Source organism: Neoarius graeffei, chromosome 11, assembly GCF_027579695.1.
Source record: "Neoarius graeffei isolate fNeoGra1 chromosome 11, fNeoGra1.pri, whole genome shotgun sequence".
Taxonomy (NCBI): Eukaryota; Metazoa; Chordata; class Actinopteri; order Siluriformes; family Ariidae; genus Neoarius; species Neoarius graeffei.
The window spans coordinates 74448578-74462258 of record NC_083579.1 but is presented as its reverse complement, the minus strand read 5'-3'; the positions used below and the strand labels follow the sequence as shown (position 1 = coordinate 74462258).

At 41.6% G+C, this 13681-nt stretch overlaps 1 protein-coding gene across 3 annotated transcripts in view; it reads right to left on the bottom strand.

Annotated features, from left to right (window-relative positions):
- The window catches only part of daam2 (dishevelled associated activator of morphogenesis 2), a 300252-nt gene that overhangs the window by 91823 nt on the left and 194748 nt on the right, over positions 1-13681 (bottom strand). For all 3 annotated transcript variants that reach the window (XM_060934710.1, XM_060934712.1, XM_060934711.1), the window contains exon 6: positions 1777-2110. In XM_060934710.1, the coding sequence (XP_060790693.1) occupies positions 1777-2110 (334 nt within the window). The remainder of the gene's footprint in view (positions 1-1776; positions 2111-13681) is intronic.

The window sequence follows — 13681 nt, the reverse complement described above, 5'->3', positions numbered from 1 at the left end:
TCAAATAGAACCTCCAACATTTTGAGGGTCATCCGGTCAAGGTCACCAAAAAGGTCAAAATCGTTTTTGTTGTGTCTACTGCCTCATATACAGTAGAGGCGCTAGCCACTACGTCATCGTGCTGTAAGAATCTAAAGGCCAATTTATGCTGACAACCCAGTCCTCGCAGACGGTGTCGCAGACAGTGTCTGCGTAGCCCCCCCACCTTCGCAGACGCTCTGCGCGCACCTCCCAAAAATTGTGACCACCGCAGAAGCCTCGCAGACAAGAGGGCTCCGATTGGTCCACTCTACCCGCTGTACACGCACTTCCGCTTCCCTACTTTCCCGGTTTGTTTTGTTTTCACGACCGGCATTTTTAAAAACACGAGCGAAGATGGAGCAGCATGAAGAGCGGTTGATTGAGGAAGTGAGGAAGTACGGACATCTATACGACTCCAGTTCTAGTCCTTATATATTTAAAAAAAAAAAAAAAGTTCTAGTCATTATAAGTAACCAGAGGATAAACACTCCATTAACCACACCCACCAACTACTCCTAGCGACTTCGCGCCCCCTTGCGTTGTGCCGGTGAATAACATCGCGCACGCCTATTACTCCCCGCTCAACGATAAATTACAACTGTCTGCGAAAAGCCATCTGCGAAAGCCTTGTCGCACGAGCATGCAGAGGCCTCAAGAGTGTAACGATCGCGCACCGCACATACGCATGTTCCGATTAAAATGGCTGGCGAGTGTATATAATTCGGTTCACAATTCGAAATAAATGGACTGGACTAAAGAAATCGCTTTCAGACATGTTTATGCTTATTACAGAGGGAAAGTGCGTTCCACTGAGCTCTAGCGCCGGGCCATTTCTGGGAACTAAGAGTCTGGGTCATGGCGACAGCGTGTGTATGTCAGCCTCGGTTCGGAGGTTTCAGTTTCGAAAACTGTAAGAGTAGAATAATATAAAAAGTACAGACGGTATATTTTACTTTTGTGCTTTTTAAATTGTTCATTTTTGGATTACGCTTCATTTTTGTGGCTACTGCCTCATAGAGTAAATATATATATGCTATGTTTACTGTAGGGGTAGCATGGTGGTGTAGTGGTTAGCGCTGTCGCCTCACCGCAAGAAGGTCGAGGTTCGAGCCCCGTGGCCGGCGAGGGCCTTTCTGTGTGGAGTTTGCATGTTCTCCCCGTGTCCGCGTGGGTTTCCTCCAGGTGCTCCGGTTTCCCCCACAGTCCAAAGACATGCAGGTTAGGTTAACTGGTGACTCTAAATTGAGCGTAGGTGTGAATGTGAATGGTTGTCTGTGTCTATGTGTCAGCCCTGTGATGACCTGGCGACTTGTCCAGGGTGTACCCCGCCTTTCGCCCGTAGTCAGCTGGGATAGGCTCCAGCTTGCCTGTGACCCTGTAGAACAGGATAAAGCGGCTACAGATAATGAGACGAGATATTTACTGTATGGACATGGGATCAGAAAACAATTTTATTTATAAGCAGTAGCCACATGGACCCAAAGGGTACCCATTTTTTTCACGATATCTTCAAGTTTTGTCTGGCAACACTTGTTGATTTCTTGGTTCGAACAGCAAAAATACTTTGCTGGATCCACATCCAGACCACAGTCTGTCAGCTGATGACCCCTGCTCTAGACTGAGGTAGTACAACTAGGTCGATAATACAGCTAGCTGGGCGCTCCTTTATTCACAATAGTATGCACTAGACTCCTTTCTTTCTGAAATGGAGTTAAATATTTGCTTCTATTCAACTCTAACCAGACATCATCGTACCTGGAATCGTGTCCTCTCAGCGGCATACTTCTGATAGTGTGCCATCGCCTGCAGCACTTTCTTGTGGCCATCAGGTACCAGGCAGAGAGCACCCAGGATCTCCAGCACAGCCACCTTGGTCTTGATGTTGTCCTGGCGCAGGCTCTGGGATATGGTGTCGATGCTCTGCGGGTGGGCCAGGACGTGCGCTCGGCCCTGAGAGTTGTTCATCAGCGCTTTGATGCAGCCGATGATGGACGTGTGGATGCGGCTCTCTGATGTCTCGTAGTCCATGCTCTTCAGGAAGTTCAGCAGACATGTGAGGCCGTCCAGTTCGATGAAGCGCGTCACGAACCTGTACATCAAGAAACCAAAGCAGTCCGAAAACGTTCACAATCCAAAGCTTCATTTGAGAAGAAGTCAGTCAGTGACGTGTGGCTGCCAGAAGATTTCAACACTACCAGCAACAGAATCAAAACAGGTTTAAAACACTGTGCCCTTTCCTTCTCAATTCTCTTGTACTCATGGCTGTCTTGGCAGCCTCGTAAGCCAGATGCCTTCCATAGAATCTCACACTTACAACTGTTCGCTCCGTAAACAAATCCTGAAATGTGACAGCATGAATGAAACAATTCTTTTAACCCTCATTAAATCAGAGCAGCTGAAATGACGGTGCTCATTAGTAAGGCTAATTAAAGTAAATCACACTGTTCACATGGCTGCTTCACTGCGGCTCTCTCAAATAACCCATGTTTATTCATACAGACGGGGTATGATATCAACTTTGGCATCAATCTGAGAGTTTTTTTTTTAAATGAAATCCCCCACACCCCCATATTTATGGCATATTTCATGTAAACCAAACGCAAAGCTGGAAATTATATCAGCTAAAACTATCAAAGGGACAAAATCACTATGTTAACTGTATACAAAATCAAAATCAATCCTACTGGTCCATTTTTGATACAATACCAATATCAGAGCTCTGGATAACTGCTTTTATTCCATCTACATTCACTGGATATGAGCAATTGTGTGATCTGACTGGCTACTCTACTACTAGGATATCAGCTCATATACCGTGAGTAGAGAAAAACAAAATGGCGGAGCGTGTTGCTGAAGCAACCGAGGATGAAATAAAAACTGTACTCGAAAACAAAACCCCCAAAATTGTCAAGTATTTAAAAGAAACAGAAATAACTAAAAGAATATCGCAGCCCCCCCCCAAGTATTTCCTGTTCCACACTTCAGCCCAGTCGGTGGCAGTAATGCACCTTTAAGCTGTTTTGCCAACTGCCAAAATTACCCTAAAGAAGAAGAAAGAAAACCCCAAAAATACAAAAATTTTATTTATATATATATATATAAAGTGATTCCACGCTTATGGGTACTGAAATGGGGACATGAACTTATTTTTAAAAATTCACCTAAAACCATTTCTTTTTTTACCATCAGGTCACAAAACATGTAATCTTTAATGAATGATATGTTAAAAGAGAACTTTAATTTTCTGAGATGTAATAAAAACATATTTATATGCCAAAGTCAAGCCTATGAGTTCCAAAATGATGTCTGTTCCATTACTTCTGTTACGATTGTCCATCTCGCGTCTGTTACAAATTAATTACGATCTAGCTATATACCATGTTAATCTTATTGAAAGAATGTGTATGTTTATTCTACTACACATGTTTATTAATTATATTTGCTAAAACATCACCTTCCTATGTTTCAAAAAGTAATTCTACATTGTTAAAATTGAGAATATATATGTCCACAACACTTCTGTTACGTTCTGACTTTGGCATATAAATACGTTTTTATTACATCTCAGAAAATTAAAGTTATCTTTTAACATATCATTCATTAAAGATTACATGTTTTCTGACCTGATGGTAAAAAAAGAAATGGTTTTAGGTGAATTTTTAAAAATAAGTTCATGTCCCCATTTCAGTACCCATAAGTGTGGAATCACTCATATATATATATATATATATATATATATATATATATATATATATATATATATATGGGATGAAAGTATTTGATGGCAAGAACGCATCTTTTTAAAAAAAAAATTTCAAGAATTATTATCGCATTTTTCACAAATTGTGCCCGTCATTTCACCGGTTTGTTTACATTCTAAACAAAAATGATTGTCAGAAGTTTTGTATAAAATTTTGATTTATGGAATTTGCAAAAAATAATGCTCCATTTCTCAAAACCCAGTGAATATGGATTGAATACACGCCTCGTCAGCTATCCAGCCACATCTGTTAGCAGAGAAGCTAATCAGTTTTTTTAAAATTGGATTTTAATCTTGTTGGTTGGATACTGGATTTTTTGACCAATCGGTCCCAGTGTGTGAGGGTTAATGGCTGCTTTTCAAATCAGTTGCATTCCTCCTCTGGTTCTCCTCAAGGTTGTTGTCTCTCCCCATTATTACACATTTTGTACACTAATGACTGTCGCAGCAACTATGCAAATAGACACATTATTAAATTTGCTGACGCTTCTGTCATTGTGAGTCTTCTTGAAGGGGAGGAGCTAATTCATGGGCCTGTTGTAAATGATTTTGTATCTTGGTGCGATGAATCCTTTCTCCAATTAAATGTGTCTAAAACAAAGGATATGATGATCAGCTTTAGAACGTCCAGTCCTTGTCCTGTAGTAACCAGCATTAAAGGTGTAGATATTGAGCTGGTAAATACCTGGGAGTGGTTGTGGACAACAAATTGAGCCTTGATGCTCATGTTACCTTTACAGCAAAAAAAAGTTCAGCAACGGCTCTATTTTTTGAGGAAAATGTACTCTTTTGATGTTCGCTCAGAGATGATGACCCTCTTTTATAGGAGTTTTATTGAATCAGTTTTTATGTTTTGCATTGTTGCTTGGTATGGAAATCTGACCCTGGCCAATAAAAACAGGCTTGGTAACCTTGTTAAAGTGGCCAGTAAGGTTACAGGGAGGAGTCAAGTCCAGTTAACTGATCTGTATAACAGACAAGTGTTCAGGAAGGCTTCTTTGATCTTAAGGCCAATTTATGCTGACAACCCAGTCCTCGCAGATAGCGTCGCAGACGGTGTCTGCGTAGCCCCCCCACCTTCGCAGACGCTCTGCGCGCACCTCCCAAAAATTGTGACCACCGCAGAAGCCTCGCAGACAGCGTCGCAGACAAGAGGGCTCTGATTGGTCCACTCTACATCCGCTGTACACGCACTTCCGCTTCCCTACTTTCCCGGTTTGGTTTGTTTTCACGACCGGCATTTTTAAAAACACGAGCGAAGATGGAGCAGCATGAAGAGCGGTTGATCGAGGAAGTACGTACATCTATACGACTCCAGTTCTAGTCATTATAAGTAACCGGAGGATAAACACTCCACTAACCACACCCACCAACTACTCCTAGCGACTTCGCGCCCCCTTGCGTTGTGGCGGTGAATAACATCGCGCACGCCTATTACTCCCCGCTCAACGATAAATTACAACTGTCTGCGAAAAGCTATCTGCGAAAGCCTTGTCGCAAGAGCATGCAGAGGCCTTTAGAGTGTGTAGATCATCCCCTTCGGTCTGAATTTGTACTGTTGCCCTCAGGCCGTCGGTGGAGGGTGCCTGCTCTTCGGACCAAGAGATTTAAGGTTTCCTTTGTCCCCACTGCCATCCAGGTGTTGAATGGCAGTTAGTTCGATGTTTGTAATTGTCTAGTGCTCATGTTTAATTCGTACGGATCCTGCCCATGACGTGTTGTCTGTTGTTGTGTATTGTGTGTGAATATCTTTGTGTGCATCTTTCTGGCTGCAAATCCATTTTCCCTGTTTTGGGACAATAAAGATACCTTGACCTTGATCAGCTCACGTACGACTCGATTTTACGGAATAACTGTTAAATATCCAATACTGATCCAATATTATCATCAGAGATGTGATGGTGATGTTCCTACAAAACGTGACCTTGTGATCAGCTGCATAATCTTTGGTATCTTATTCAACATCACACTCTCACAGCAATAAAAATATCCCTGAATTGGACCCCAAAACATTTCCATTCAATCCAATTTGCAACGTACAGCACTTTTTTTTTTTTTAAACTCCGTTTTCTGCCCATTTGATTATTGACCAAATCATCATGCACTAGCTAGTGTTCCTCAGATGACCGCTACCATCCCGAGGCAACATATAAACTCGAACACGTGCTTCCTCGAATACATGTAAAGCCAACCATGAAACTGCTCAGTCAGCTGGACACATTCAGAGGAAAGCGCCATCTACCTCCTTCCACATACACAATCTCACACAGGTCACCGATTGGCTAGTGTCACTCTGATTGACAGGGAAATGCAAAATGCAAAACACCCAGTGAGAAGCCATGGCCAATTTTGCTCTCTTGGACTCTTGGACACGGATGGCCTTTAACAAGAGATAATCTCAATGCAGCTTTACAAAACTCCAGATGTAGATCTAAACCTCTAATGAGCAAACCAGAAAAACTTTTTGAGGTAACCTTGAGAAGACCCAGACTCGAACGCGAACCCATCCTCTTCTTGGCGACACTGGATATTGAGATTGCATATCAGGATACAAGTACAAAATAAATCAATCAAATCATACAGGAAGACTTTCTGCTTCCAGCAATGAACTTGATCATACCATTCCAGATCAAACACAGCTCACCTGGAAGAGCACAGCTGTCTGCCCAAAATTCTGTGGATCCCTGGGAGCAGAACATGCATGAGATCACAGCTGGCCTGCACTCAATGTACTACTCTACACACTCAATTTTTAACACGACAGTCTGGATTAGCCCATGATCCTATTTCCACATCAACTCCAGAGCGAGCGCTCAGATCTCTTAAACAACTCATATGATCTGCCTAAAGTGGATTTAGGCAGGCTGTTCCAAAGCAATCTTAACAATAAAAAACAGTTCTGTAATGCAGCAGCTGTTTAAAACCTCCTCATTTCCCTTCTCTCCATTAGATGTGCATAACATCTGGACTACTTGGGAGGACAAGTGACATTTGGTTTTGGATCCCCACGTTTGTTCGCCATAAATAGCCTCCTGAGCTAATGAGGAGAAAAAACAAAACAAAACGAAAAAGCCGCCTGCCTTGTTATTTGACGTACACACAAAACGTGTGTGTATATACACTTGTAAAACCTCAGCTAGGAGTTCGGTTTTGACGCCGACGTGTCTGAAACTAAGGAATGCCTCCACTCAAAGATCACCCAGTTCTCACCAAGAATATCACTCCTTATCCTACCTCTATTTCATATCCATCAATAACGCGAGTATGGAACATATTCATCTCTTTGCTAACTACCTCTCTCAGCCAGGAGTCCTACGTTCTGGAAGAGACTATGTATGCTTAACTCCAAGGACACAAGACTCCCCCCGGTCGCCCAAACACCACGCAGAAAGAAGGAGCTCACAGCATGCAGTATGAGCCAAGACACAGACAGACAGTCTGTGCCAAAGAAGCCTCTAGTGAAGCCTTGACTGCGGAATAATGAGGTCGAGCTGAATGGGTAAGCCAGTTAAAAAGGCCACCTTCTTGAAATTGTGAATTTAGTTTCCATTTTAACCCTCATCCTACCATGCACACCTTACACCTTAATCTTACCATGTGGGGTCCGTTTGGACCCCAATACTTTTCTTTAAAATTAAAGCTTATAAAGACAAAATCAACAGATAAGTTTTGTTCAGAACATCTTGTATTAAATAACAGCAATACACTAAAGGGCCCAAGGCATAAAGAACACACTTAACCTTCATCCTACCAGCCAATTTTACATACGCAAACTACCAGGCGGGGTCCGTATGGACCCCAAGAGGGAATACCTTGAAATCAATGCAGTAAGAACCAATTCAATGCAGCAAACAGACATAACTTTATTGAAGAACAAAATCCACTATGGCTGAATATCAATGATGTATTATAAATGCAATAACATTGCAATAATATTGCAATAACTAGCATACATGTAGCAAATTATAGCGCCACAAAAAAAAAAATTGGCATTATATACATGATTTTTGCAGCTCATGCAGCTGTAAAACATTCTGGATTACAACTTAGGTCTTTTCTTACAGAATTTAAAACAAAAAAGTAATTGTAAAATAATTTAGGGCTTTTGTTTTGCAGCCTGTGCTTATTGCAGCAGTGGGGTCCACACGGACCCCAAGAAGGAATGCCTTGGTAGTTTCATTATGGAACATAAAAGAAATAAAAGAAGTTAACTTTCAGTGTGCTATTCAATTATAAAATGAAAGACAGATAAACTTTACTCTGGGGTCCGGTTGGACCCCAGTAACAAATTAATTATACCTTCACAATGCAAAAAGCGGGGCGGCACGGTGGTGTAGTGGTTAGCGCTGTCGCCTCACAGCAAGAAGGTCCAGGTTCGAGCCCCGTGGCCGGCGAGGGCCTTTCTGTGTGGAGTTTGCATGTTCTCCCCGTGTCCGCGTGGGTTTCCTCCGGGTGCTCCGGTTTCCCCCACAGTCCAAAGACATGCAGGTTAGGTTAACTGGTGACTCTAAATTGAGCGTAGGTGTGAATGTGAGTGTGAATGGTTGTCTGTGTCTATGTGTCAGCCCTGTGATGACCTGGCGACTTGTCCAGGGTGTACCCCGCCTTTCGCCCGTAGTCAGCTGGGATAGGCTCCAGCTTGCCTGCGACCCTGTAGAACAGGATAAAGCGGCTAGAGATAATGAGATGAGATGAGAATGCAAAAAGCTGATCTTCCGGTGCTTTAGTGTTTTAATTAAGACATAAATTCTGACAAATTCATAAAACGGTGAGGCAGTATGTCACATATTTTTAAAATGGCAAACAAACATATAGGTGCAGGGTCCAGATGGACCCCACTTGGTAGGATGAAGGTTAAAAAAAAAAGGCAGCTTTTAACGGTTTAGGTTGTAGTGTTTAAAAGTGTTTCTAGACCTATAATCATAAATATCCAACCCCACTCTTCAGACTTGATAAATTCTGGAAAACTGTATTTATAACAAAAATAGGGGGTTGCCATTTCCCATTATTTTAATGGGGAAAATTAAAATTCATTCCAAGCAACTCCCCGAATATCACGGAAATCCTATAAAAACACCAAATTTACTAACTTTCATTCATCTTCTCACAGAGTGTGTGGGCTTGCTTTCTTCTCAATGGATTACACTCACCGGCCACTTTAAAGCTAGACTGCCTTTCGGATTTTTCAAGTCTAGGTCATAAAAAAAATTCCCCCGACACCCACTTATTTTTGTTTAGGTGACCGAAAGCTACTGAATTCGAATCATAGACTTCCAATTTTATTCTTTTTTTTTTAAAAATGGAACAATTAATGAATTTATCTCCACGTGGCCCTAAATTCTCCGCTATTTTTTCCTGCTTCACCATGACCCAATTCAAGATACTACGTCATGCATCATGTGGTGGGCTTTCCCCGTTCACGCAAGGCATTGTGGGATACAAATTTGAAACAGGAGAGAAAAATGGAGGACGCGAGTATGCGAATAAAACGTGAAAGACCGACTACAGTAATGGAAAGAAAGCGAGAAAAGACGTTATGTTATATATGAAGGAAAGGAAACGCAGGACCAAACTAATAAATATCGGCGTTCAGCGAGCACCTCGGTGTGATCAGCTGTTCGTTTAGCGACAGAATGATGGAACTGTCAGTGCACGCTCAAAGGTAAACCTGTAGATGGCAGTAGTGCAACACTGGATGCCAGCTGCTGTAAAATCCAAAAGAAGGTGGCAAACCTGCGTATGCATGCGCACACGGACTTCCTCTGTCTGCTTGACTGCGCGAAGCGAGTGATTTCATGCACATTCTTTGCTTTAATCCCCTCAAATTAAATAACTTCCCAGCCACAGAATGGCCTGATATTTTGTGAGATATTACAGAAATAAACGTACATCACAATCACCACATTACAGACGGAACTTAATTTCACCGATTTTATGAAATCGAAAGGCCGTCTACTTTTAATATGAAGTTGTTCTTGATTCTAAGGATTCCTGTTCTTGGCTGCAGGACTGGAACCCAATGTGTTGTTCTGTTCTGCTGTTGCAAGCTGAGATGCTTTTCTGCTCACCACGATTGTAAAGAGTGGCTATGAGTTACTATATCCTTCCTGGCAACAGAGCTCGAACCAATCTGGCCATTTTCCTCTGACCTCTCATCAATAAGGTATTTGTTTCCACCCACAGAACTGTCGCTCACTCACTCGCTGTTTTTCGCACCATTCTGTGTAAAGTCTAGAGACCGTTGTGTGTGAAAACCGCAGGAGATCAGCAGTTTCTGAAATACTCAAACCAGTCCATCTGGCTCAAACCAACACCCATGATGGCACAGTCAGTGCGTTTACATGCACATCCAAATCGAGCTACTGTCGGTAATCGAGCTAAGGGTCCCAGCAGGGGTGCCAGAGAAATCCAATCCTACATGCACACAAGGAAATCGAGCTATTGTGTGAGGTACATTGTGCACCCGAGCCACAGGTGGCGCTACACGCCCCATCATGTTGGTACACTTCCGGTTGTCGTCATGAAGAAGAGCTATTCAAGAGTATAAACAAAGTTATCAGCAGTGTTGCCAGATACTACTGACGTTTTCCAGCCAAAACATGTTCAAATCCGCCAAAATGCACTTAAAACCGCCCAATCTGGCAACACTGGCAGTTCTGTGTTCACAAGTTCCGTGTTCAAGCTGTTAGGCTTGCTCTAACAGACTGTATGGCTACAAACTGTCCTGTGCAGACCACTGTTTTGTAAGACAACTTATTTTGCACAACTGTATATTTTTCTAAAAAGTCCATTTTTTGCTTACAATTTAAATTACCGTATTTTCCGGACTATACGTCGCTCCGGAGTTTAAGTCGCATCAGCCAAAAAATGCATTATGAAGACGAAAAAAACATATATACGTCGCACCGGACTATAAGTCGCACTTTTTTGAAGGGTTATTCTATCCATAGAATCTGTGATTGTATCTGATAAGCGGCGCGTGGTTACTGCGCGACTGCATTGTTTATTTAATAAACGAACAGCTGAGCAGTGATAACGCGCCCTTTGCCCTGTAAGTAGCCTAGTCTGATTATTTTAAATATCTACTACTATCTTTAATACTATCACTATCGTTATTACTAATAGCCTATATTATTATTATTATAACTAATATTAGTAGCCTATTACTGATGCATTAATCAGTTTGCTTTTAGAATATTTTTACCGGTAGGGCTTATTATCGCTCCATGGCTCTTTCATCTGTGTTATTAAAGCTGTAGTCATCATCGAGGAGTGTCATTCTTCATTTTTGTCGAATTTTATTTCATCAAATCAGAGGTCAAGTAGGCTATAGGTATATCATCTCCAAAGACAGGTACGGTAGTAAAAACAACCGTCTAGTGAAAAAAACAACAACCGCTTTTAAATCCCCTACTTAAATCCTTAAAATGAGTCATTTAACTCATGTCTTGTGTGATCTGATCTCCAATGGTGAAATAAACCGGTTGTGATGAGTACAGTCTGTTATTTTAGAAGATAAATGTAATATATAATTTAATATATAGACTAATAAAAATTAATATTTTATAATATAATATCACGACATATTACTGTCTGTAACTGTCACTAAAGCGTTTTCTAAGATCATAATGTCTGATATTATTATTATTATTATTTTACACACACAATAAGCGCATGTGCGTAAAGTTATAGTAAACCATCCCCCGCCTTTTTTTTTTTTTTTTTTTGAGTCGCCGGACCCACCCACCTCCTGCGTTCTGGGACCTCCCACTTCACAAATTAAGCACTGCCTAAAATCACTACATAACTTATTTAAATAACTATAGGCCTATCATTAATAATAAAACACAGGTCAATCAAGTTTATCAAGCTGATGATTTCACTCCAAATCAGCAAATCCATTGAATTCCTCATCCTCAGTGTCGCTTCTGAACAACTCTGCCAACTCCAGCGGCAGACGAAGCGCCGTTTCCTCTTCTTCTGCGTGGCTGTCGTCAGACTCAGCATCAGCTCCAGTTATTCCGCGGTGAAAAAAAAAAAAAAACATATATACGTCGCACCGGAGTATAAGTCGCATTGCCAGCCGAACCATGAAAAAAAGTGCGACTTATAGTCCGAAAAATACGGTACATGTCTTAATAAACACACAAAAAGTTCAATTGTTTTGTTTTTATTGACATTCTTCAGATGTTGTACATCTATATATATATACACACACACACACACACACACACTACAATGACTTGTTTATGTACACAATTCACAGCTATGCAACAGCTGTACAGATGTATTTGGTGATACAGTAAGTGAGCTAAATTTTAACAGTGCAAACAATGCCACAAAAAGAAAAGATTCATGCCGTTGTCATGCCGACCGAGGCTGTTGTGTTTCCCGCTTGTGGTCTCGTCACTTCCGGAAGGGGCAGTGCTGAAGCAAGTAGCTCGAATACGTAGCTCGATAGGGTATACATGCACTAAGTAGCTTGGCAGAAATCGCATAATCTAGGTCGTGTAGCTCGATTCCGAGAAATCAAGTTCGGTTCAATTTCAGCCGAATTAAGGTGTATACATGGCATTTAGAACTTCGATTTCAGTCGAGCAACGGCAGAAATTCGATTCTCTCTATGTGCATGTACAACCCCGATTCCAAAAAAGTTGGGACAAAGTACAAATTGTAAATAAAAACGGAATGCAATAATTTACAAATCTCAAAAGCTGATATTGTATTCACAATAGAACATAGACAACATATCAAATGTCGAAAGTGAGACATTTTGAAATTTCATGCCAAATATTGGCTCATTTGAAATTTCATGACAGCAACACATCTCAAAAAAGTTGGGACAGGGGCAATTAGAGGCTGGAAAAGTTAAAGGTACAAAAAAGGAACAGCTGGAGGACCAAATTGCAACTCATTAGGTCAATTGGCAATAGGTCATTAACATGACTGGGTATAAAAAGAGCATCTTGGAGTGGCAGCGGCTCTCAGAAGTAAAGATGGGAAGAGGATCACCAATCCCCCTAATTCTGCACCGACAAATAGTGGAGCAATATCAGAAAGGAGTTCGACAGTGTAAAATTGCAAAGAGTTTGAACATATCATCATCTACAGTGCATAATATCATCAAAAGATTCAGAGAATCTGGAAGAATCTCTGTGCGTAAGGGTCAAGGCCGGAAAACCATACTGGGTGCCCGTGATCTTCGGGCCCTTAGACGGCACTGCATCACATACAGGCATGCTTCTGTATTGAAAATCACAAAATGGGCTCAGGAATATTTCCAGAGAACATTATCTGTGAACACAATTCACTGTGCCATCCACCGTTGCCAGCTAAAACTCTATAGTTCAAAGAAGAAGACGTATCTAAACATGATCCAGAAGCGCAGACGTCTTTTCTGGGCCAAGGCTCATTTAAAATGGACTGTGGCAAAGTGGAAAACTGTTCTGTGGTCAGACGAATCAAAATTTGAAGTTCTTTATGGAAATCAGGGACGCTGTGTCATTCGGACTAAAGAGGAGAAGGACAACCCAAGTTGTTATCAGCGCTCAGTTCAGAAGCCTGCATCTCTGATAGTATGGGGTTGCATTAGTGCGTGTGGCATGGGCAGCTTACACATCTGGAAAGACAGCATCAATGCTGAAAGGTATATCCAGGTTCTACAGCAACATATGCTCCCATCCAGACGACGTCTCTTTCAGGGAAACCTTGCATTTTCCAACATGACAATGCCAAACCACATACTGCATCAATTACAGCATCATGGCTGCGTAGAAGAAGGGTCCGGGTACTGAACTGGCTAGCCTGCAGTACAGATCTTTCACCCATAGAAAACATTTGGCGCATCATAAAACGGAAGATACGACAAAAAAGACCTAAGACAGTTGAGCAACTAGAATC